The 24,361-nt window shown below is 44.5% G+C and overlaps 2 protein-coding genes across 2 annotated transcripts in view; one reads left to right on the top strand and one right to left on the bottom strand.

Annotated features, from left to right (window-relative positions):
* Nucleotides 1-1,129: 1,129 nt before the first annotated feature.
* Nucleotides 1,130-24,361, bottom strand: part of ONECUT1 (one cut homeobox 1) — a 47,433-nt gene continuing 24,201 nt past the window's right edge. Inside the window, exon 2 of the mRNA XM_070422494.1 lies at nt 1,130-8,788. Within this exon, the coding sequence (XP_070278595.1) occupies nt 8,499-8,788 (290 nt within the window). The 3' untranslated portion in view covers nt 1,130-8,498. The remainder of the gene's footprint in view (nt 8,789-24,361) is intronic.
* On the top strand, nt 13,636-15,270 carry LOC139015801 (PRAME family member 12-like). The gene has a single exon (XM_070423503.1). It carries the CDS (start codon nt 13,636-13,638, stop codon nt 15,268-15,270), a length of 1,635 nt encoding a protein of 544 aa, XP_070279604.1.

Below are 24,361 nucleotides of genomic sequence, written 5' to 3'. Positions count from 1 at the left end.
TTGCTTCTTTAATAAATTTGCATGCTTTACTTTCTTTTCTAAAATACATTTTTATTTAAAAAAATATTTTTTTAATTGATTTCAGAGAGAAAGGGAAAGGGAGTGAGAGATAGAAACATCAATGATGAGAGAGAGTCATTGATCAGCTGCCTCCTGCACGCCCCACACTGGGGATCGAGTCTACAACCTGAGCATGTGCCCTGACCAGGAATCAACTCTGACCTCTTGCTTCATAGATCAATGTGCCTGTGCCCCAACCAGGACCGGGATGGAACCTGCAACCCAGGTACATGCCCTTGACCAGGAATTGAACCCACCACCCTTCGGTGCACAGGCCAATGCTCTATAACATGCTTTACTTTCTTAATAAATTCACTCTATCACAACGCACTCATCTGGAGTCACTCATTGGAATTCATTCATAGGAGAAGACAAGAACCGAGGAAGGCACAGCCCTCTCCCTCTGATGTGGGGGGCTGTCCGGTAACACCTTTCCGGTGTTTTGGTTGCCTGTAACACCTCCAACACCCCATCGCCTAAGACAGACTGACAGACAGACACCCGCCCCCACACACAAACACATTATTTTACTGGAGAGGACTTCTTAAAGTTATCTTCTCTAATAATCATTTTCTTTCTTCTGAGAGTCAATCAGGTTAATATAAATGGCTAACATCTACAAATAGAACACCACACTTCCATTTGAAAACTTCCTCCTGTTCTACTAGAGAACACCTCCTTCTTCTCCTGCCCCCTTAATCTTTCTTTATTTATTTAAAAAATGTTTTTATTGACTTCAGAGAGGAAGAGAGAGATAGAAACATCAATGATGAGAGAGAATCATTGATCAGCCACCTCCTGCACGCCCCACACTGGGGATCGAACCTGCAACCGAGGCATGTGCCCCAACCGGGAATCAAACTGTGACCCCCTGGTTCATAGGTAGATGCTCAACTACTGAGCCATGCTGGCCAGGCAGTTACTAGTAATCTCTCTTTAAAACATGGTCCTGGCTTTAGTTTGCAAGCATGTTGTCCTCTCAGCTTCACCCTTCCTTCAAAGAAAGTCCATTAGTCATTCCTGGGGTTTACAAAGAGAATAAAACAAAAGAAGACAAGAATTGTCTAAATTTAAAGTGCTGGAAAATCCAACATTTTATTTACTACATTTTGGTGACTACATAAATGCTGAAACATTTTAACACTGAAAAGCATGATGGCATCATCACTTGCTTTTTTTTCTGTTTTTTCTTTTTTTGCTTAGCAAACACAGCAGATGATATTGCACGGCATAAAGTGAGAACAGTAGCGAAGCTTAAAAAAAAAGAAAGGAACCTTAATGCAGTACAGGAAATACTCATAAACAAACGAGAAAAACGCCTAATGCATTACACTTTTTGTTGCTACACACAAAAATACAGAAGAAGCATTGGACAGAGAGAAAGAGAGAGACAAAATATTAGCAAACAACCATAACTGGGTACAATAATCATTTCATCTGAAATGTAGGTGCAACGTAGAAACTACCACTGCTTTCTAATTGACAAAGAAAATGACAGCAACATTTGTTTTTTTTTTTATCAAAAATCTAAGCCCCTCGTGGTTAGGTTGTTAAATTAATATAATTATTTATTTACTTTTTCTCCCTCCCTCCCTCCCCGTTGCTAAGGAAGAACTCCCTCTGCTCTTGGAAGATTTTCTACTCTATTGACCTTTTTTTTTTTCATTTATTTTTATTTATTTATTTATTTTACCTGATGATTGTCTTAGGCACCCTCCTTACATAATAAACCATCAAGCTAACTTGAACAGGGAAAATGAGTCACACTCAAACAATAGCTAAAGTCAAAGGGGTATTGAAAAGAGAAGAGGGAGAAGGGACGACCTCAGGGAGTAACAGGTGGGCTGACTTCAGGAGGGATGAGAAAACACAGGGAGATATGAAGACGATCACCGAAGCAAGTGGAAGACAATGTTTTAAAGTTTATTTTGTTAAAAAATACTCATCACGTGGTTCCAAAGGCATATCTAAAATGAGCCCACAATGATTATGTAATAAATGCAGAACATCCACCAAAAAATCGAGACTAACACAGAAACAGGAAACATGACCTTGTGCATACCACTCTGTTCAGCGTTTCACCGCTGAGGGTCCAAGTCTTCTCCCGCCACCACTCTCCTGGCTTTCTGTAACTCACTGCACAGCATTTGCATGAAACACACATGATTAGTCAATGCTGACCAACAGAGCACTGAATGATCCTGCGACTCAGAGCAGACGTATTGCCCTATTAAAATACATAACGAGTACAAAAATGCTTCTAAGAAAGTGTAACATTTGACCCAAATTCTAAGCCCTCCCTTTCCTTCCCCACCCCAAACACCCCTGCAAAAGCAAAGAATGTAAATTTCTTGTATTGAGAGGAAAAGTATTTACATCTATGGATGTGTGCCATGTAGCTGAAGCAACTCTTACTTCAGCAAAATAGCACTGGGTCTGCTGAGGATGCTGCAGATCGACTGAGAAGTCTGCGTGTGCTGATCTAAATTAACTTGGGGCCAAGTATCTGAACAGCCCGGGTGAAGGGGGCCCGAGGCCGGGGCCACCTCTAGTGTGTGGAAACGAAAACTAGTGGCAAGATGAAGAGTGAAAAGAGACAAACTCAAGTAGGCCTGGGGTACATTCGCCAGGGTTCTCTGACATTTGAGGAGAATGGGTTAGGAATTCCCATTCCCTGTGAGTAGCAGATTCCACGAAAGAGATGTGGGGTTGGAATATGTAACTGTGAAACATTTTCCTTAAACTGGACTAGTAATTGGGGCCGAGCAATCATGTTTTGCTTCTTTCATGAGTCAGGGCAGATGGGCAGGAGCCAGGTCGCTGCCCTCAGCCTGGACTTTCTCTGTTAAGGGTGTGAAGCCATTGTATACTCCTCTCAGCTCTGCCAAAGGAACTGTGTTCACGCCCTGCCCCTGCCTTGAAGCAATTCAGAAACTTGGTGAAACGGAAGAGGATTTCCAAATTCAAGTTAGCTTGTCTCTTTGAGTTTTTACACTCTACTTCTCAGACCCGTGCGAATGGCAAGGAAAAAAAAAAAAGCAAAGTATCTCACAAATGCCAGTGCTTTGGAACATTAAACAAGTCTTAAATTCTTTGGAATTTCAGGTCTAACCTGCAAGGTAATCTTTTCTTTTAAAAAAATTTAATAAGTTAAAGGAAGAACACGAATAATGCCTTTCTTCTTTCTAAGTGACAAAAAGGACGGCCTTGAAACTCTCCCTTTGGCATGTACACGTTTTCTGAGGGGGGGCCTGGCAGTGTTCACAACACACACTGAAGTGCCGGCTAAGAAAAGCTAAAGCTACACCCTGCAGTGAAGAGAAGCTCTCGCCTTCAGCTCATCTTAGCATCAAGAACAAAAAGATTGTAACATAAAAGCTTTGGCCGTTTGGATTCTACTATATACATTTTAAAAACTACACAGTCATAAATTAAAGCAGTGATTAAATAAGCTCATATAAATGCACTTAAATTAAAAAAAAATCACAGCACATTATAGAGAAAATAGAAACCAGTTTCACAAAAAAAGAGATTATATATATATATTTATATATATAATATGTTTTTTTTTACCCTGTGGAAACAAATTTACTACGAAACACAAAACTTTATAAGTAACCATCAAAATGAAAAGCATTTCTTATTCCATTCTTGCAGTTTTTACACAACCCTTAACCTACGCGGGGAACATATCCAGAAATCAAGTCTTCCTTGAGCAACAGAGCAGTTCTGCCAAGAAAATCAACCCCAAACCGAAGCAAGGAGGGGGCGGACATCCCAAACATACAAACTACAAAATAAATAAGAATTATAAAGTTGGTTTTTTTTTTCAAAGTAACCTTAACAATTATCAAACTAGTAAGTTCTGCCTTATCACATAGACTCTCTATACAACGTAACCCTAAAACGTTATTACTATGAGGTATTTGGAGGAATTGGTAAAAGTGATGCACGGCCTGCCTGGGGAAGGGACTCGGGGAGGTGGGGGGACCTCAAGAGGGAACGAGGAGGAGGAGGAGGAGGAGCTTTGGTTTCTCAGCAAGAAATTGGGGGAAAAAGTCATCCTTTGGTATCAAAGAAAGTTTCATTGCATGGTTGCACGGAAAAAGCACCACGGTGAATAATTATTCCTTTTTTTTTTTCCTTTTCTTTCCATTAGTGGCCTTTCTAAGAGGCTGAGGTATTCAAAGAGTATAAGGTGAGAGAGGTCAACAGCGGTTTAACACTTTGGTTCAAGCAAGGCACTCGTCCTAGGAGTTTACAAAGTTTGCAACATGTTTGCCTAGAGATTTACAAGTAGAACTAGCAGTCATAAGAGTAGTATTTCCTAATGTTGTCATTGTTGTGGTATCATTATTATTAAGAATGAAGACAAGTTTACACACTGAGTGAAGAGTGAGGAGGGGCGAGGACGTGGGAGAAGGGTCGGGGTGGAGTTCCCTCTGCAGACGGAGGCCGTGCATGAAAATATCTTTGGTATTCTTTGGTATCATATCAATGTGATTAAAATCACCAATGGAAATCGAGTGAGGTAGCGTCTTTGGTTCACACTATAAATAGTAGATCTTTACACTTTTTTTTTCTTTTTTTCTTTTCTTTCTTTTTTTTTTTCTTTTTTTTTTTTTTTTACACGTGGAAGTAGCTATTTCTTACCTTCTGCTTCTTTGTCCTTCCTATTTAGGAAATAGTTACCAAATGCACTGTAAAGCTAACCACACCACAAGAATAATCCAGAAGGCCAGTCGCATCTCAAAACGGCCTCTGGTGTTTGAATGCACCCTAAACAGCTAGATAGGAAAGGGAGAAGTGCTTTCTCTTTGTTTGCTAAATGCATAGTTTTCATCCTTTATGTACAAAGAAGGGAGGATCTTTTTGAGGGAAAATGCCTTTATAGCTCATGTGAAAATGTCCTAGGACTCTTTGGTATAGTAAAGTTTGGATTTAACCTGCAAAGATGGGTCATTCACCTGGGGTAGCAATGTGGGGGCGGGGGGCGGGGGGGATAGGGGGAGTGGAGAATAAGTCCAAACATAGCATAGTGCTTTTACTTTTGTTCCTGGAAAATTAATTATGCTTTTTGGGGGGATGGAGGCAGAGTGAGTGACATGTTCAGTTAGAACTTCCCCACACATTTTCTTTGGTTTTTGGGGCCTATTCCAGCTGCATCCAGGGACCGAACACTCAGTTCTTGGCTCCCAGAATTCTTTTACCTGAACATTTACCGAAGTCTGGGCTTTTGGGGTGTCCAGACCTCCCACTCTTTCTCTTGGCTTCCTTTCAGGGAAGCGTTTGGTCATGAGAGGACATAAATGATTTATGGCCAAAACCAGTCTAATTTCCATTCTGTGAAAAAAACAAACAAACCCAAAATGTGTTATCTGAAGTGCAGTTTTGGAATAAATATACATACAAATGAAAGAGTGAGATGTGTTTTTAGGTGGATTTTGTTCAAGGTCCGGGAAATGATAGATGAACAAAAGCATGTGACCTTGGTTATGTTGGGTTTAGAACCTGAGCCGTAAATTAGTGAGACAGGAACGGAAGCATTTCCTCTCTCTGTGGCAAGTGAGAAGCAGAACAGAAGCAGTCATACTTGATGGGATAAGTGTATTGCTTGTGAGAAGCTGAGTTTGTCCATTGTGATTTCTCAGAAGCAGAGGTTGTGAAGATGCTTAAACAGTCAAGTAAAACATTGCTTTTCAGGCTTGGATTTGTGCATCTGTTTGTGAGAAAATATATCTCTAGGCCCTGAAATTGCATAATGGGTGCACATTCAATGCTGGTATGAAAATTATCTTTGGTGTTAGCAAATAGAATCACTGGTTATTTTTCAAAAAAAGCATGGTGAGAATATTAAAAATGCAGTAATATTCTTTGAGATTGTGTCTACACAGTACCAAAAGAATTGGTTGAACCCTTAAAATGCGGTTAGATTAACTGGGCAGGGTCATGTAGTAAAATCAAAGCAAAAAAAAGTGGTCACCTGAATTCTACTTTTGTTTTTCCTGGGGCATTGGCTTTGGTAAGATTGGGTGTAGACACAGCTTGAATTTCCCTGATTTTAAAATTCTCAGGTTTTAAATAAATAAGGTTTTCTTCCCTCCTAAATTATAAGTATATTATGTAGCTGTACCCATTGTCCCCTCTATTCCTGGAAAGAGAAAACGTTAATCAGTTTTTTTCCTTTTAGTTTATGTCATTGACAAGATTAAATTTTTAGCAAATCTTGGAGGGTGGCCATTTAAATGGTATCTTTTAATAGCTGTATTGTAATTGTGCCATGTTTAGAAGGAAAATTTTTAAGCTGGAATTTGGAGCGAGAGAAAGAAAATGGACAACATGTGTCAAGGCAAATACGTCCTTTCATGAAAGGGGGAGTATGTGCCGGCTTCCTGTCCTCCTCCAGCAGACACGAAGGAGGCAGGTTGCTGGCTGGTGTGGCCTCCTCTCTCGAGGCGCCTGCCTCTTCTAGACCTAGACAAGATGGTTTAATTTTTTAAAGCATTTTAACGACTCTCAATAAACACCTTATTGTTGAGATAACATTTAATTTTATATTCCTAGTTAGATGTGCTAATTAATCAAGACTATGTAGTTCTTTACCCAATAGTACAAAAGACATCCACTTATATGAGTGATAATTCAATGGAATTCAGAGAGAATTTGGGGAGGGAGGGGGGAATCAAATGATTCACTTGGGTACTACAACTGTATTATCTTTTGCTTTTTTTGTTTGTTTGTTTGTTTTTTCCTTTTTGCCTTGATTTCTATAGGCCTGGTTAAGTGATTTGGGAAAATAGGAATTTAAATGTTTATATTTGGAGGTTCAGGTCTAGTTTTTATATGTCCCTGTTAGAGAGTGGAATCTATGTTATAAAATGTCCAGCTTAATGCAGTAGCAGGAAAGAATGTGGTACGCTCCGGAGGCTGTGTTGAAGGAAGTAAACAGCTGAGGACTCTGGCTTTTTCTACATCCCACCGTTCTTGGTTGGACGTGCTATTTTTATTCATGTCCAAGTCATCAAATGTTTGAGATTAGCAATTAAATAAGTTTGATGGTATTGTTAGAATTATTCAAATGTTAGATAGTTCATTTTAATAATAAAATTGGTCGGCTCTCTTTGAGTGTTTGTAAAATATTTTTAAAAGGTATTTGGTGTCAAAGGCATGAAGCAAATTTGTCAAATTAATCTAAGTATGGAGTCCTTTAATTCCATGGTCTCTTTACCGAAAAGCATTACTTTAAACAAATTTTCTAATTTAGTTACCTGCCCTGTGTGAACTTAGTTTTCTAGTTTATAAATGGGATCCTACTTTGGCAGAATCCCCAGGTTTTCCCAGCTATAAACAGATTCTGGAATCATGTCATATGTCTACCTCAGTGACATTTATGGGTCCCGAAAGGGAGTGTGCCACCTGGGCGTACGTGCATCCTGCATCGAACTCTCTATTATGGTAGCAATTGCTTCCCTGGAGCGACATTCTTTCTTGCCAGTTCTGAAAACAAATATTTCAAATGCTTTAAGAGTCATAAATAATAGTCATGATTCTACGTGGCATGTGTATTACAGCTAGATCAGTTCATATGTATAACTTTACATAGTATCTTGTGTAAAAATAGCTTTGGTTATTAAAATCATTGCAATAAAATACCTGCACTATAATATTAAGTGTGTTCTTTGGTACCTAGGTGATTTTTTTTTTTAAATGGATGGACTCTTATTTCATTTCTTAAAAAATATCTGAACAGTCCTTAACAAACAAAGAGAATGCACGAGTTTAGGTGTCATTCAAATTTTCCTTGCTGGGTTTGAATCTGCATTTAGGTTGTGGGCCTGGCAGGTTCAAACAATAGGCTAGACGAGCGACATCACATCCTAATCCAATGAACTCAAACAACCCCACATTGATGGTTGCTCTCCTACAGCACAATCCTTCCTGAAGGCCCGCCTTGCCTAAGTCCCTGACCACTGGTGGTGGTGGTGGTGGTGGTGGTGGTGGTGGTGGTGTGTGTGTGTGTGTGTAGTGCACGCACCCACACGCAGTACTGAGACACCATACACCTTTGTGGCGCGGTGGAACAGGTGAGAAAGTCTGATCTTAAAAGATGTCCACCCAATGGCTCAAAATCACTGCTCCAAACCACGAAACAGCCAAGCACAGCGAGAAGGATCGTGGATCGAAGGTGTGAAACCCAGTGGTGTTTTCCTGCTCATAACTTTTCTTGCCAAGTCGTCGCCCCGCTGAAGTGTGTGTCTCCGAACAAAGTCAGAATGCAGGTGAGCTAAGTCTTTGGTTTCTTTGGACTATAAATAACACTTTTTTTTTCCTTCTTCAAATATTTCTAAGTATAAACCTGCTATGTTGAGGTCCTTGTCTTTTAAAAATTTCTTTTATTTAAAGCTTTTCCACCGAGGTTTTAGTTCGTGGTTATTCCTTCATGCTTTGGTACAAGTGCTTGATGAAGATGAGTTGCCTGAATTGGAGCTGCCCTCGTCCTGCCATTTGTCCAGGCTCCTCCTCCGCGCGTTCATGAAGAAGTTGCTGACGGTGCTCAGCTCCAGCCCCAGCTGCTGGGAAATGGTGATCTGCAATTCTTTGGATGGACGCTTGTTTTCCTTGAATATTGCGTGTAGAGTTCGACGCTGGACGTCTGTGAAGACCAGCCTGGGCTTTTTGGGGGTGTTGCCTCTATCCTTCCCGTGCTCTTGCTCTTTTCTTTTGCACGCTGCAAAGAAACACAGAGGCCGTTAGAACAAACTGCCTGGGAAGAGCCGGAGTGGACAGGCGCAGCCAAGAAGACGTGTTAGCCGTTCCACACGCCTGCTTTCTGCCTGCTGACCTCTGCTTTTAGCACCATGGTGGGCTGGCAGGGAAGTGTAACAAAACGATGGAGGATTAGGAGGAGGTGGAGTTCTGGCTTTGAGGCTTTGACAGTATCTGCATTTTATCTGTGGCAAATCAGTTAACCCTACCTGGGCCTCGCAGTCCTCATCTGTAGAATATAGGGTTTGGGCTAAACAAACTTATTGTTTGAATTTTTTATCACCATCTGCAAAATGGATATAAGAATACCGAGAGCTGGCTGGGTTGTGGTAAGGATATAGGAAATAGTATAGAGGGTGTTCCAAAAATATGTACACCCACGCTTTGACTCATTATAAAGGCAATGTGGTGTCTGGCTTGCTGTACTCTGATATGAACTCCAGCCGCACTGAGAGCCAGGTGGGTGTCTTCCTCGTGGAGGTTGGGACTGTTGCCCTTTCATATCCCCTCAACCCTGCAGTTGGCTGCCCGGCCTATTGTCGTCTCCCGCTCCACCTCCTGGCTCTTTGTAGTCTAGGTTCTCAATTCCTTACGAGATGGCTCACCATCTCTGACTAGATGCAGCCTCTGTGCTCTCCTCAGGTAGCCCTGCTCCTCTGCCTGTCTCTACCTTTCGTTCCTAACTGCTCCAGATCCCAGATTTCAGAGTTCCCCTAAGACAGCAGTTCTCAACCTTCTGGCCCTTTAAATACAGTTCCTCATGTTGTGACCCAACCATAAAATTATTTTCGTTGCTACTTCATACTGTAATGTTGCTACTGTTATGAATCGTAATGTAAATATCTGATATGCAGGATGGTCTCAGGCGACCCCTGTGAAAGGGTCGTTCGACCGCCAAAGGGGTCGCAACCCACAGGTTGAGAACCACTGCCCTAAGACCTTAAGTGCACGTTAGCACAAATTAGCTCAGCAATCAGATCAGCTGGAAAGCTACTGGGTGAAGGCTGAAGAAGCTTCCAGTCTTTGGAGTCCAATCTAGGGGTATCCAAGTATTTTTTTTTAACCATATGCTACTTAGTAAAAAAATGATTTGAGTGTAGACTCCCTAATACTATTTGTTTATAAATTATATGCATGTATATATACATGTGTATTATGTTATGTGCATTATAAGGCATATATGAAATATAGGAAATTTGAAAAAGGTAAAATAAAAATAAAGAGACATAAGAATTCTCTTCTACAGATGCATCAGCCTGCCCATGCCTTCGAGTGCATTCACCCCCTGAAGGAACCACTGACCTAGTCAGAACATACAGGGTAAGAATTTCAGACTGAACATGAGGGGAGATCTCACTCATAAAAGATAGATTTGGGGGCAAGACAGGCCACGTGGTACCTTTCATGACATATGCCGTAGGTCACTGGCTACATCCCTTTCCCAACATGACAGAACGGCACCAACACAATGGGAAGTATTTATTAACTGCATAGAGCTATATATACCAAGCCAGCTGAATTTCCCCAAACAGAGTCCCTCCCCTACAGCCTACAGCCCTCCTTGGACAACTAGTTTAAGTCCCTGCAAAAACAGCTGCCTAGACCAACAGTTCTAGTTAGTCTGAGTCAGCCCATGTAGACAAAGCTTCATACAATACTGATGCACATGGCTGATTCACTCACATTCAAAAGTGAAGGTAACACAGGCTTTGCTCTTAAGGAGGTCAGTCACATAAGCAAATAACTGCAAGAGCAGAAAAAGAGTATACAGGAGATTACCTCTGCTTGAGGATATTAAGGAAGGCATCACGGGGGGGGGGGGGGGGTGCGCGTGTACGGGGCCCTAAAGGATGAATAGGAGTTTGTTAGTGAGAGAAGTGGGACAAACTCATACTCAGCAGGGACAGCAGCATCTGAGAAGGATTGATAAGTATTAGGAGACTGGTATTCGTGGGGCAAGAGTGCACGCAGGAGGAAAGCTGTGGAAGACAAGGCTTCTCAGGTAGACAGAGATCAGAATTGAATTATCTTATAGGTAAGGAGGAGCTATTGGAAGGTTATGAGTAAGGGTGTAGTGTGAGTAAATTTGGGTTTAGTAAAACTCCTCCAGTAGTGTCACAGGGGGTTGAAAAGCAGCAAGATTAGGGATAGGGATGCTGTGGTATGCCACCTCAACCCCCTCAGAGCTAAGGCACTCAATCTTCCACCTTCTGGGAGAGTTGGTGGCTGGCGACTCTTAGCTGAGGTCCATTCTTGGAATTGCTCTTGGCCAAAGGTTATGCCACTTTGGGGTGGGGTGGAGGAAGAAGGGTTGGTGTGGATGGTAGAGGTTGAAAAGAGTGGACATGTGTTGGTTTAAGGTCATACAACCTCAGCCCCTTGTATCAAGTTGGGACAACTGTGAAGGGTCACCCAGTTCCAGAGCACCCTGTAGGACTGATTGAGGCTACTCTTGTAACCACATTGACATTCAATTTATCCCTCTGCTTGGTCTTACATCTGCCACCCCCAACCCTCACAGGGGTGATTCCCCATAGCTCTCTCCAATAGCCTTCCTGCATGCACGTTGCAGAAAACCAGATCTTTTCCCCAGGAAACCTAGCCTAAGATGGAAGCCATTAGAGACCCATTGTAGCGAGGACCCCAAATTAGATAATGCAGCTGAGGATGCAATATAGGGAGTAAATCCAAGAGCCTCTTGGAAGGAAGAAGGAATCAAGAGGACTTAATGACAACTTGACTGGGTGGATGGTGTTTAGAACACCTTCCAGGTTTCTGGTTGGATGGTAGTAAGGAGGCCATTGGGCGATGCAGATGGGGAAATGCATTTTACAAAGGCAGTAATCACTTCTGTGTGGGACAAATTTGAAGAGCTTGCTGGACCTTTTGTTAAAGATCTCCACTAGGTGGTTGTCCAGAGGACAGTGTTGGGGTCCAACCCCAGCAGGTCCAGGGGTCCCCAAAGGTGTGGACAGAGTCTTCGAAGAAGGAATGACACAGAGACAGCGTTCAGTTGATCAGCCAGGATATAGGAAATAGTATAGAGGGTGAAATCCAGGATCTCTAGCCAGGATCTCCAGCCAAGTTCTGTCTGTTATTGTTTTGTTACATCTGTATTTATACCAGTTGATTTTAATCCTGAAAATTTCTATTCCAAAGGTTAGGGCATTTCTTATCTCCATTCCAGGGAGTGAAGATTATGTAGCTTAAGGGTGATTGTTCATAGTTAAAGCGATTAACTACCCGCCTAGCACTTAGTTAAGGGGTTTTATTCCCTCCCTAACCTCAGGGAAAAATCCCTACCTGGGGAAACAACCTTCTCAGAGAGGTGACCTTGGTTAAAACACATAGTGCCAAGAAGGTGAGCAAACATATTAAGAACAGTATGCCATATACGCCAGGTCCCTTGAAACATATGCTGTGCAGATATTTCTTCCCTGCAGCGACTGTGTCAGGCAGCAAGGATGGACTGGCTTCCGGCAGGACAGGAGGATATATGTGGTGTGTAGCTAAGGGGAGAGGTCTGGGCTAGGAATATAGACTGAGATGGTAAATTACATATGACACACACCTGGGGAAAAGTAAATACCTGAGTGTTGGGTGCAGACTCAGCTTACTTATCATTCAAAAGGTAGAGTGAAGGGAAATCACGTAGATATCCATTTCCCACCTAACAAGGAGGTATGCTTGAATGACTTCTATGTGGTCCTTGCACTTGAAGGACTGAGCAGGCTAAAAGCTACTCCTGAGCCAGCATTTCTCCAAGGGTATCAGAGGAATATCTCAAACAGGACTTCCTTGGAAAGATGGTTTGCAGGTCAAGAACACTTACAAAAACCTCCTCAAAATTCCTAATACGTGTTAGCATGTGTAATTCTGTTTCCCAAATTTTCTTAGCCAGAATCCTTTTTGGTGGGGACTGTTTATTAATGTCTCACACAACACTAATGTTGGGGAAACAGTTTGGAAGTTCCTGCCTTGAGCTCTCAAGCAATGCAGACATCACAATATTAGAACCTGGGAGTAGCCCTAGCTGGTTTGATAGAGTGGATAGAGTGTCGGCCTGTGGACTGAAAGGTCCTGGGTTCGATTCCAGTCAAGGGCACATGCCGAGGTTGTGGGCTCGATCCCCGGTGGGGGGTGTGCAGGAGGCAGTCCATCAGTGATCCTCTCTCATCATTGATGTTTCTATCTGTCTCTCCCTCTCCCTTCCTCTCTGAAATAAAAAAAAACAACAACAACAAACAAAAAACACCTGGGAGTAAAATTCCCCCAGAGCAGAGAGCCTTGTTCTGTATTCCAGGGCCTCCTAGCATAGTGCCTGGCTCTAAGGGGAGCTCAGTACCATGCGGGTACTGGAGGGGGTGACTGTGACTAAATGCATGTGGTATTTCTGGAAAGAACTCCGTGTGGAAGTTGGAGTCACTGAACAAGAAAGCAGAGATATTGGTAGAATAGAGAGTGGACTAAAGCTTGTTGACAACTAGGGGCCATCAGTCAACCTCAGTCAGTGTCTGTGAAAGGAATCCATGAGCCAGGCTTCAACCTTGGCCCTCCCTAACTTTCTCTCAATCCATTAATCTGAAGAGAGGCAATAATCCCTTTAGAATAAAGGGGTGGAGACTGAGGTTTCTGATTGGCTGTTAGCATTTGAGAAGGTGTATAAAACCTCAGGCACCAGAGGAGAAATTCAGAGTCCTCCAGCTCTACAGTCAGTGCTGTGTTTTTCCACCAGGTCTGAGATCTGAGCCCCAGCCAACCCGGTCACAGCAGACATTTCTGCTGGGTTTTTTTCTGAGCACCTTGAAGATGAGCATCTGGACCCCACCCACACTCCTGTGGCTGGCAGGAGAGAGCCTGCTGAGGGACCAGGCCTCAGCCATCGCAGCTCTGGAGTACCTACCCGCAGAGCTCTTCCCACCACTCTTCATTCAGGCCTGCCGGAGGAGAATGCGGAAGCCCCTGAAGGTTTTGGTGCAAGCCTGGCCCTTCCCTGTCCTCCCTCTGGGGAGCTTGATGAGGCTGCCTCCAGTCATGGTCTTACAAGCGGTGTTGGAGGGGCTTGATGGTCTGCTTGCCCAAGGGGTTCGCCCCAGGAGGTGGAAACTGCGGGTGCTGGATTTAAGGAACATGGATGTCAACCTCTGGAGAATGTGGTGTGGACACAGCACCTGGAAGTGCTCTCACACAAGACCAGTGGCTGTGCACTGCTCCAGCCCCAACATGGAGCACCCCTTGGCTCCCTTGGAGGTGTTCCTAGACCTTGACTTCAGTGAAATGGCCACGGTTAAGTTTTTCATGTACATCATCCAATGGGCCCAGCAGAGAAAAGGGTCAGTACACCTGTGCTGCAAGACGCTGAATTTTTGGGAATTGCCCTTCCAGAGGACCAGGAAGGTCTTGGATAGGGTGCAGCTGGACTGCATCCAGGAGGTGGGAGTGGACTGCACCTGGGACCTGCCCACCCTGGGGACATTTGCTCGCTACCTGGGTCAGATGAGTAACCTGCAGAGTCTCGGCCTCTGCCACATCAAGGTGTTAGCTGAGGGGGAGAATGAGGAGGAGGAAATGGAGGTGGAGGAGGAGGAGGAGGAGGAGGAGGAGGAGCAAGAGGAACAGAAGGAAAAGAAGCAGGCCTTGGAGGAGGAATATTTGTGGGAGAGGGAGGAAAAGGAGCAGCAGTGGAAGGTCGAAGAGGAGTGGGAGAGGGAGGAGCAGGAGTGGGAGGAGGAAGAGGAGAGGGAAAGGGAGGAGCAGGAGGAGCAAGGATACTTTCCCCAATTCCTCTCTCAGATGCAGAGGCTGCAGCACCTCAAGAAGCTCTACTTGCACTCTACCTCCTTCCTCCAAGGCCGTCTGGACCAGATGCTCAGGTGCCTGCAGACCCCCTTGGACAAACTCTCCATATGGGATTGCTGGCCGCTGACGCAATCAGACTTGACACACCTGTTCCAGTGCCCGAACCTCAGGCAGCTGAAGTCCCTGTGTCTCTATGGCGCCAACCTCACTGATTTTAGTCCCGAGCCCCTCCAAGCTCTGCTGGAGGCAGTGGCACCCACCCTCCAGGACCTGCGCCTGGATAACTGTGCAATAGTGGACTCCCAAGTCCAGGCCATCCTGCCTGTCCTGAGCCACTGTCACCAGCTCAGGGACTTCACCATCACTGAGAACCCCCTCTCCGTGGCCACCATAAAGCAGCTGCTGCGCCACACAGCCGGGCTGCGCAGTTTAGAACTTGAGTGGTACCCCGTCCCCCTGGAGTGTTACAGGACCCACGAGACTGTGGACCAGGAGAGAGTTGCCCTGATCCAGGCTGAGCTCACCGGGATACTGAGGGAGTTAGGACAACTCAGGACCATCCGTCTTAACACCAAGTACTTTAGGTCTGGGGAGTTTTATGACGTGGCATTTTCATGGCATGGAGCCCGTGATGTGGCCCTGTAGTGACCCTGCTCACCAGGTGCACCTAACAAGGGTTTCCTTCTGGGCCCCTGGAACCTGAAACCTTGGACCGGGGTGCAGTGTGTGGGGCTACTACGTTTCATGTTCATGCTCAGTGTGAATGTGGAAAGGGAGGGACCCAGCCCGGGTACAGGATTGCAGGGACAAAGGTTGGGGAGTTCATGGGACCTCAAAGGCAAAGTGTCCTACTATCAGAAACATGCATCTGGGAGAAACCAAGATGGCGGCATAGGTAAACACCGGAGTTTGCTGCCTCGAACAACCACTTCAAAAATACAACTAAAAGACAGAACGGACATCATCCAGAACCACAGGAAGACTGGCTGAGTGGAAGTTCTACAACTAGGAGGAAAGAGAAAAGCATACCGAGGCTCAGAGGAGGCGCAGTGCTGAAGTAAAATACTAAGGTTCGGAGTGCATGCGGAGCGGGCTGGCTGCTGAGGGCGCGGTTGTCGTTTTCAATCGGGAGGGAGTCTCAGGCTCTGAGCTCCAGTCTCTAGGGACCCAGACTCATACGGGAGAAGCGGGACTGTCTGGCATCGCTCAGAACCCTAGGGCAGCTTTCTCTCCATGGGGCTTGCAGTGATTACTGGGACACTGAGAAGAAGAGCCTCTGAGGGCAAGACTGAGAGCAGCCATAATTGCTAACCCTGCCCTGTTGATCCCGTGGGACCTGCCCCGCCCAAGCCCTGCAGGGAGGCTTTTGCTGGATAGCCTCAGGCAAAGGCTAGATTAGCACCTCCCTAGAGATCCAGGAGCCAGGAAGCCCAGAGGTCAGAGTGGGACCATCCAGTTTGCAGCTCCGTGGAACCATAAAAGACACACTCAGGGGGCAGACTCAGTGAGCACCAAAGCCCCATTGAAGCAAGTCTAGCCCCAGAGAGGTGTCTCCAGCACAGAAGTTCTCCCACTGCAGACACAGCTGATTCTCACAGCCAATTGGCCTGGAGGTCAATTCCTCACAATGATAACTACAGCAATCAAGGCTTAACTACAACAAGACTGTGCACAAAGCCCACAAGGGGGTGCACCAAGAGTGTCTACCTCAGGTAATTGGAACACTTAGTACAGAAAGGCACTCTATCGACACAGCGAAGCATAAAAAATGCCAAGACAAAGAAACAGGACACAAACGACAGAATTGGAGGAAAGCAAACTGTTGGATATAGAGTTCAAAATCACACTTTTAAGGTCTTTAAAGAACTGTCTAGAAGCCACCGATAAATTTAATAAGGCCCTCGAAAAGACTGGTGAGACTGCCGATAAATGTAGTGAGATCTTCAAGAAGACTGGTGAGACTGCTGATAAATGTAGTGAGATCCTCAAGAAATCTAATGAGACCCTCGATGCTGTGATAAAGGACCAACTAGAAATTAAGCATACACTGACTGAAATAAAGAACATTATACAGACTCCCAACAGCAGACCAGAGGATCGCAAGAATCAAGTCAAAGATTTGAAATACGAAGAAGCAAAAAACACCCAACTGGAAAAGCAAAGTGAAAAAAGAATCCAAAAATACGAAGATAGTGTAAGGAGCCTCTAGGACAGCTTCAAGCGTACCAACATCCGAATTATAGGGGTGCCAGAAGATGAGAGAGAGCAAGATATTGAAAACCTATTTGAAGAAATAATGGCAGAAAACTTCCCCTACCTGGTAAATGGAATAGACTTCCAAGTCCAGGAAGCTCAGAAAACCTCAAACAAAAGGAACCCAAAGACACATCAAGACACATCATAATTAAAATGCCAAGAGCAAAAGACAAAGAGAGAATCCTAAAAGCAGCAAGAGAAAGAAAATCAGTTACCTACAAGGGAGTACCCATACGACCGTCAGCTGATTTCTCAACAGAAACTTTGCAGGCAAGAAGGGAGTGGCAAGAAATATTCAAAGTGATGAATACCAAGAACCTACAACCAAGACTACTTTATCCAGCAAAGCTATCATTCAGAAGTGAAGGCCAGATAAAGAGCTTCACAGATAAGAAAAAGCTAAAGGAGTTCATCACCACCAAACCAGTATTATATGAAATGCTGAAAGGTATCCTGTAAGAAGAGGAATAAGAAGAAAAAGGTAAAGATACAAATTATGAACAACAAGCATGCATCTATCAACAAGTGAATCTGAGAATCAAGTGAATAAATAATCTGATGAACAGTATGAACTGATGATTGTAATAGAATCAGGGACATAGAATGGGAATGGACTGACTATTCTTGGGGTGGGGGAAAGGGGTGTGGGGGTGAGTGAAGTGATTAGACAATAATCGTGCACCTATGGATGAGGACAGTGGGTGGGGAGTGAGGGCGGAGGGTTGGGTGGGAACTGGGTAGAGGGGAGTTATGGTGGGAAAAAAGAGTAACTAATGTAATAATCTGAACAATAAAGATTTAATTTAAAAAAAGAAACATGCATCTGGGTTGCTTGGGGAGGAGTTGGGGATTTGGGCTCGAGGTGCATCTGTGGGAGTTAATCCTCGGGTGGATGGTTGTAAAGGAATGAGCAGAAATAAAGACAATTTCAAAGGCAAAAAAAAAAAAAAAAAGCTTGTTGAGAGTCCCTGGGTGATCTCAACAAGGAGGCTAGGAGGAATTACCCTCAGAAATAAAATCATACTTCTAGAAGCTTTACAGAACTACAGTTGTTAGGACTGTTAAGAGAATATGAATGAGAGCAATGATTTGGAATTTCCATAGAAAATTACCTACTATTATAAGGTGGGAAACCACCAACTGGGGGGAGAGAGAGAGAGAGAGAGAGAGAGAGAGAGAGAGAAGAAGAAGAAGAAGAAGAAGAAGAAGAAGAAGAAGGAGGAGGAGGAGGAGGAGGAGGAGGAGGAGGAGGAGGAGGAGGAGGAAGAAGTGTGAGTGGAACATGACAAGAGGTACTGCTGCATAGGAAACAACATGTGTTTTAGGGGAAAGTTACACTGTGTGGGTATACAGTTTTGATGACAAATAGACAAGCATTTCCCATAGAGCTGGATTTACAGGAAGAGGATTCCTCTTGTTTGTGTAATACTGAAGAGTAACATGAGTCACCTTTGTGAAGGTGGGCAAGCAAATATATTTTCAAGATGCAGTGGCAAAGTGTGGTGGGAGCTGTCTCAGACAGGTTCCTGTGACCTTCTTTATGGGTGACATCACCCACAGCAAGTCCTCTGTGGGAAGCAGAAGTAGGCATGGAAGTCGGTGGAAGACAGAGTATGACTATGTGCACTATAAACAAAAGAGTATAAAGAATTTTTTTAAGGTAACACATGCAACCATGAACAAAACAATAAGAGAGCCCACTGTATGGGAGAACATATTTGCCAATGTTACATCTGATAAGGATTTAACCTCCAAAATTTATAGGGAACTCATACAAAAGGAAGATAAACAAGCCAATCAAAAATGGGCAAAGGACTTAAATAGACACTTTTCGAAAGAGGGCATACAGAAGGCCAAGAGACATATGAAAAAGTCACTAATCATCCAAGAGATGCAAATCAAAACAACAATGCGGTACCATCTCACACCTGTCAGAATGACTATCATCAACAAATCAACAATTGACAAGTGCTGGCGAGGATGTGGAGAAAAAAGAACCCTCGTGCACTGCTGGTGGGAATGCAGACTGATGCAGCCACTGTGGAAAACAGTATGGAGTTTCCTCAAAAAATTAAAAATGGAACTCCCATTTGACCCAGTAATCCCACTTCTAGGAATATATCCCAGGAAATCAGAAACACCAATCAGAAAGGATATATGCACCCCTATATTCATTGCAGCACAATTTACAATAGCTAAGATTTGGAAACAGCCTAAGTGCCCATCAGCAGATGAGTGGATTAGAAAACTGTGGTACATCTACACAATGGAATACTATGCTGCTATAAAAAAGAAAGAAGAAAGAACTCTTACCATTTGCAACAGCATGGATGGAGCTGGAGAGCAATATGCTAAGCAAAATAAGCCAGTTGGAGAAAGATAAATATCACATATATTGCGTGATCTCACTCATTTGTGGAATAAATGAACAACATAAACTGATGAACAAAAATAGATCCAGAGACACAGAAGCATTGAACAGACTGTCAAACTTCAGAGGGAAGGTGGGGGGGGGGGGGGTGGTAAGAGATCAACCAAATGACTTGTATGCATGCATATAAGCATAACCCATGGACAAAGACAGTAGGGGAGTGAGGGCATGTGCTAGGGGGTGGGAGCAGATGAGGAGAGGTCAATGTGGGGGCGGGGGGGAAGGAGACGTATGTAATATTTTAAACAATAAAGAATTTAAACTTTAAAAAGAAGGTAACACATGAGCCCGGCTAGTGTTGCTCAGTGGTTGAGCATCAACCTATGAACCAGGAGGTCCCTGTTTGATTCTCAGTCAGGGCACATGCCCGAGTTGCAGGTTCGATCACTGGTGGGGGGCATGCCAGAGGCAGCCGATCAATGATTCTCTTATCATTGATGTTTGTCTCTCCTTCTCCCTTTTTCTCTGAAATCAATAAAAATATATATTTTTTAAATGTTTAAAAGGAAACACATGAGGGTGAGGGCAAAGGATAGAGGCTTTCATTTCAGGCATACCTGGGGTCTGGGCGTTATCCATAGTTGGCAAGACAGACCCAAGGGTATTTCACGAACTATGAATTCTGCAGGATGAGGAAAGGTATTTCATTTCATGAACAATGAGTTTTGATGTCAGTGAGTTTGGGAAAGGCTTAAGTAATTGATGATTAAACAAGCTCTTTAATGTAGGACTTCTCAGAATCTTCAGTATGCTAATGTGCACTGATACTTTCTAGTTTATGGAGTCTCTCAAACTTATTTGACTAAGGAACACTTTATTCAGAGAATTCCTCTCAGAAATGAATGGCGTTGCTGAGAACAGTGTTTCTCAGCATGTGGTTGGCAGACCCCCTGCTGATTTGGGAACTGTTACTAACCTGAAGCAAGGTCAGTACAGAAAACTGAGAAATAGCAATTAGAAAGTTTTGTAGCAGTTTGACATTACTACAACATTCAAGTATGTGATCATTGTTCTAGTAATACATTTTTATTGTATTATCAAAATTATTGGTCCAGGACAGATGGAAATTAGAAACAAACTAGTCCTTCACTAGATAGAGCATATGAAGCCTGGCTTTAGAACACATTTTATAAAACACTAGAGGCCTGGTGCATGAAAATTCATGCACTTGGGGGTGGGGGGTCCCTCGCCTGGCCTGCCCCCTCTCACAGTCCAGCAGCCCTCAGGGGATGTCCTACTGACAGCTTAGGCCCACTTCCCACGGGATGTGGGCCTAAGCCACAGTCTGGCCTCCCTCTGCAGGAGGCAATCGGTCCAATCAGGGGAAGGCGTTGCCCCATCACCCTGCTGCTGCTGCCACTGCCAGCCACCGACCCTTCTGGGCCCTCACAGCTACCGCAGCTGCCAGGCCTTCTCAGCCCTCGCAGCTGCCATGGCTTTGTCTAGAAGGACGTCCGGAAGACGTCTGGTCTACCTGGTCTAATTAGCACATTACCCTTTTTTTAGTATAGATGGCATACAATAACATCCTAGACTCAGCTCTCAGCCAAGTGTTTGTATAACCAACTTCTATCCATTTCTCCAATTTAATGACATAAAAGACTTTATAACATCTAAAGTGCTGATCAAGCTATACAAAAGTCTGCCAAGAACTTGTCTAGGAATATGTGGGCACAGACATACCGGCCTGGAAGACATTTATAAAGCCAGATAGATTTATAATACAACTTCTCATATGAACCTTGACTCAGAGCACACAAGCTCAAGTCCCAGTTCTGTAGGTACTGATAGATGAGTGATATTGGGCAAGTCCTTCATCTTCTGTGAGCGTTAGTTCACTCAGCTGCAAACAGAGGGAATGTCCTTCTTTCCTCACAGGGTTATAATAAGCATTAAACAAGATAACATATGTTGAAGTAATTATTAAAACTCTAAACCCTTGAGGAGTAATCTAGTTGTTTGCAAATTAATTTTCTGATACTTTCTTCCTTCTTTTTTTAAAAAAAATATTTTTATTGATTTTTAGAAAGGAAGGAAGAGGGAGAGATAGAAACATTGATCATCAACTGCCTCCTGCACCCTAGTGGGGAATCAAGCACACAGCCCAGGCATGTGCCCTGACTGAGAATGGAACCAGGGACCTGTTGGTGCATGGGTGGTTGCTCAAGCCACACCGGCAAGGTGCTTTCTTCCTTCTTTAGTCAAGGTGCAAGCTTACCTATTGAATTGACACAGCAGGCTGGGACCTTTGCTTTGTCTCCAGCCTGTGGAATAAACTTGGACGCATCACTTGATCTCTTTCTTGGCACCCTTTAAATGAACAGGCAGTGCTCTAGGTCCCCTGCTGGCATGAAAGCCCTGTGAGTCGATGAATGGATGGTTGCAGTGTCTCCTGGTTTCCAAAGTCTATTAAAAAGTTTCCAAGGTAGCCCCGACCAGGTGGCTCAGTTGGTTATGGATTCCATTCCTGATCAGGGCACATACATAGGTTGCGAGTTTGACCCCTGGTCAGGCACATACAGTAGGCAACCGATCCATGTTTCTCTCTCCCGTGCTCTCTCTAAAATCAATAAATATATCCTCGGGTGAGGATTTAAAATTTTTTCCAAGGTAACTGTAGTCTGTCCTTAAAATATTTACCCACAATGTTTACTTTTCCACTGCATCTTCTCCATCCTTATGGCTTCTCGAAGAAGCAGGCACTGGCTCTGCAGGGACATCAGCCAGTGCTGCAGAGAATGCAGATCCACACCCATCTGCATGCAGGTGATAAACATACACTCACATTCCCCACAGTACTTTCACTTTCTGAATCTTTGAGCTTCATAGATGAAGACATTTACAAGTCCACTCCCACAGACCCTGCGAACAGTTAAGCATTTGCCTGCCTGGGTCTCTGAGCCATTAAACAATAGTTAATTTGTATGTTTAGCGAGTTTCTACTTCTTTATTAAAATTGTAGGACAATTTATTTGTCCCTGCACTGGCTGCCTCAGAGGATGGAGCCATGGCTCAGAGGGCAGCTGTCTTCCTGGGTCAGTGGAGCTGTGATGCTTCCGCGTGCACTCACTACAAGTGCACTGAGGGTCCAGGTGTGTTTGGAGCGTTCTCCACACTCCTGGTCTCTGAGGGAGGACGCTTCTGCACTGGTTGTCAGAAACTCTGGGCTCTGGCTTAGTCATTAATTAGCTGAATGACTAGATTAAACCCCTGAACCAAATAGAATCCAGCTTCCTTCCTTGTATAAGGAAGGGATTGGACTAAATAACTTACAGCCCCTCCCAGGGGCTACAGCTCTATGACCAGATGTGTGTAAACACTTCCAACCCCAAGGGAAGTAGCAGGTGGTACAGACTCCCCAGGACTATTGGTTTCTGTGTCCTAAGCGGGCCCCTGAAGTCAGAGGGGTGCACTATCCATTCTAGGGATGGCTAGGCCACCCTTCCAGTCCACGCCCCTTTTTTGTTAGATGAACCAGGTACCACTGACTCTATCTCCCTCCTGGTGAGCAGAGGTGGGGTGGGACTGGGCACAGAGGCCTTTGGGGCAGCGCACCTTCAGATGAGGTCAAAAGGGGGACAAGACCTCTGTGCTTAGTAAGCAGTATAATCAGGAAACTGGACTTCATAAATAACTCCTAAGTTATTCTTAGACATAATTTATAAAGGTCCTTTAGAGAACTCTAGATTATGTTAGTTACACGAGGGACGGATAGGAGACGTGTGGTTTGGGGAGGGGGTGTGGATACACACCCAGACAAGGGACAATCAGTGGTCGGCGTGCTTCTAGGAAGCTGTGGTATCTGATAGAATAAGATGGAAATGGAGCCAAATGAATGGCATGTGTGTTGAGCCCCCAAAGACCCTCCCTTGAAGCTGCTTTTCAAAGTAAACTCTACAGAACAATATATATGAAGGAGCAAGCATGCAAATAAGACAGATTTCAGTAAATCAGTTAGGGATCAAAAAAAATGTAAAGGGGGAACAGTGGAAGTGAGCGTGGCCGGTCTGCCCCTGAGCCCATCTCCCAGGCCAGTACCCGCCCTGTGGGGAACACAGAGCCAGAGGGTGGGCCAGGACAGCTGCAGGATTAGAGCTCAGATGTCAGGATCATAATGTTATCGGATCTACCTTGAGTTATTTTGCTGTCCTGGGCATAATTTTATAAGATGGGGCTCCTAATAGTTTTGGGAATGAAGAAGCTATTAAGTGGCCAATTCAGAGGGCACAGCACAATGAACAATTTGAAAAGTAACTCCAGCAAGACTAATGGATACGGCGAGGGCGGCCCCTGCACGGGAAGCAGACTTGTGCAGATTGTCTAGAGGCTGAGATGCCAGCAGAGGAGACGAAGCCAACACCGCCTGCTGGCCGCATGCTTGCTTTGCTCATGTCTGTGAGTGTGTGGGCGGCCAAAGCACCCACGGAAACTCTTCTGGGCATGCACACAAAAGGCCTACCAAAACCCAAAAAGAGCAGGCATTTGCAGTCAGGAATGAGCACAGTAACCCATCCCTGAATCTTGCTTTACTTAAAACTCCTCTGTTAAACCTACCCTTCAAGTGAGTTAGAAATGGGTGTTATTTCTGTTTCTAGATAAAGAAACCGCATCAGAGAGGGCAGGTCACTTGCCTAAGGGAACACAGCTGGTTAGTGGGGGGCCTCCAAATCCATTGTGCCCTGGAGGCACATGTCAGCATGGCGGATGCGTCATGCAAACTGTGCAGGATGGGAAAGGGCAGGAGCAGCAGGTGCAGGGAGTCCAGGGAACCCGCAGCCACTGTGTGCAGAGCGGAGCAGGTGGCCTGCAGGCACAGGCTGCTTGTCAGCCAGACCTGCGTCTCTGCAGTTGCCCATCCCGGAAAGCGGGATGCACGAAGCTGAGATGGAAGTCGGTGTAGGGGACAGCTCACTCACGCTGGCCTGGGAAAGGGACAGGAGTGAGCCCAGTTTCCATAGGACAGGAGAGCAGCAGGAGACAGCTGTCTCCATGTGGATATCGGCTTTGGGAGGAAGCTGAAGGAGCTGCTGACCCACAGGAAAAGGGAAG

Source organism: Myotis yumanensis, unplaced genomic scaffold (genome assembly GCF_028538775.1).
Source record: "Myotis yumanensis isolate MYYU_CA2020_CCGP unplaced genomic scaffold, mMyoYum1.0.hap1 SCAF_1, whole genome shotgun sequence".
NCBI lineage: Eukaryota > Metazoa > Chordata > Mammalia > Chiroptera > Vespertilionidae > Myotis > Myotis yumanensis.
The sequence above is the reverse complement of the archived record's forward strand: the minus strand, read 5'-3'. Positions and strand labels throughout refer to the sequence as shown.

Excerpts from the sequence above, each read along its gene's own strand:
- LOC139015801 (XM_070423503.1), top strand. The coding sequence starts at position 13,636 with ATGAGCATCTGGACCCCACCCACACTCCTGTGGCTGGCAGGAGAGAGC.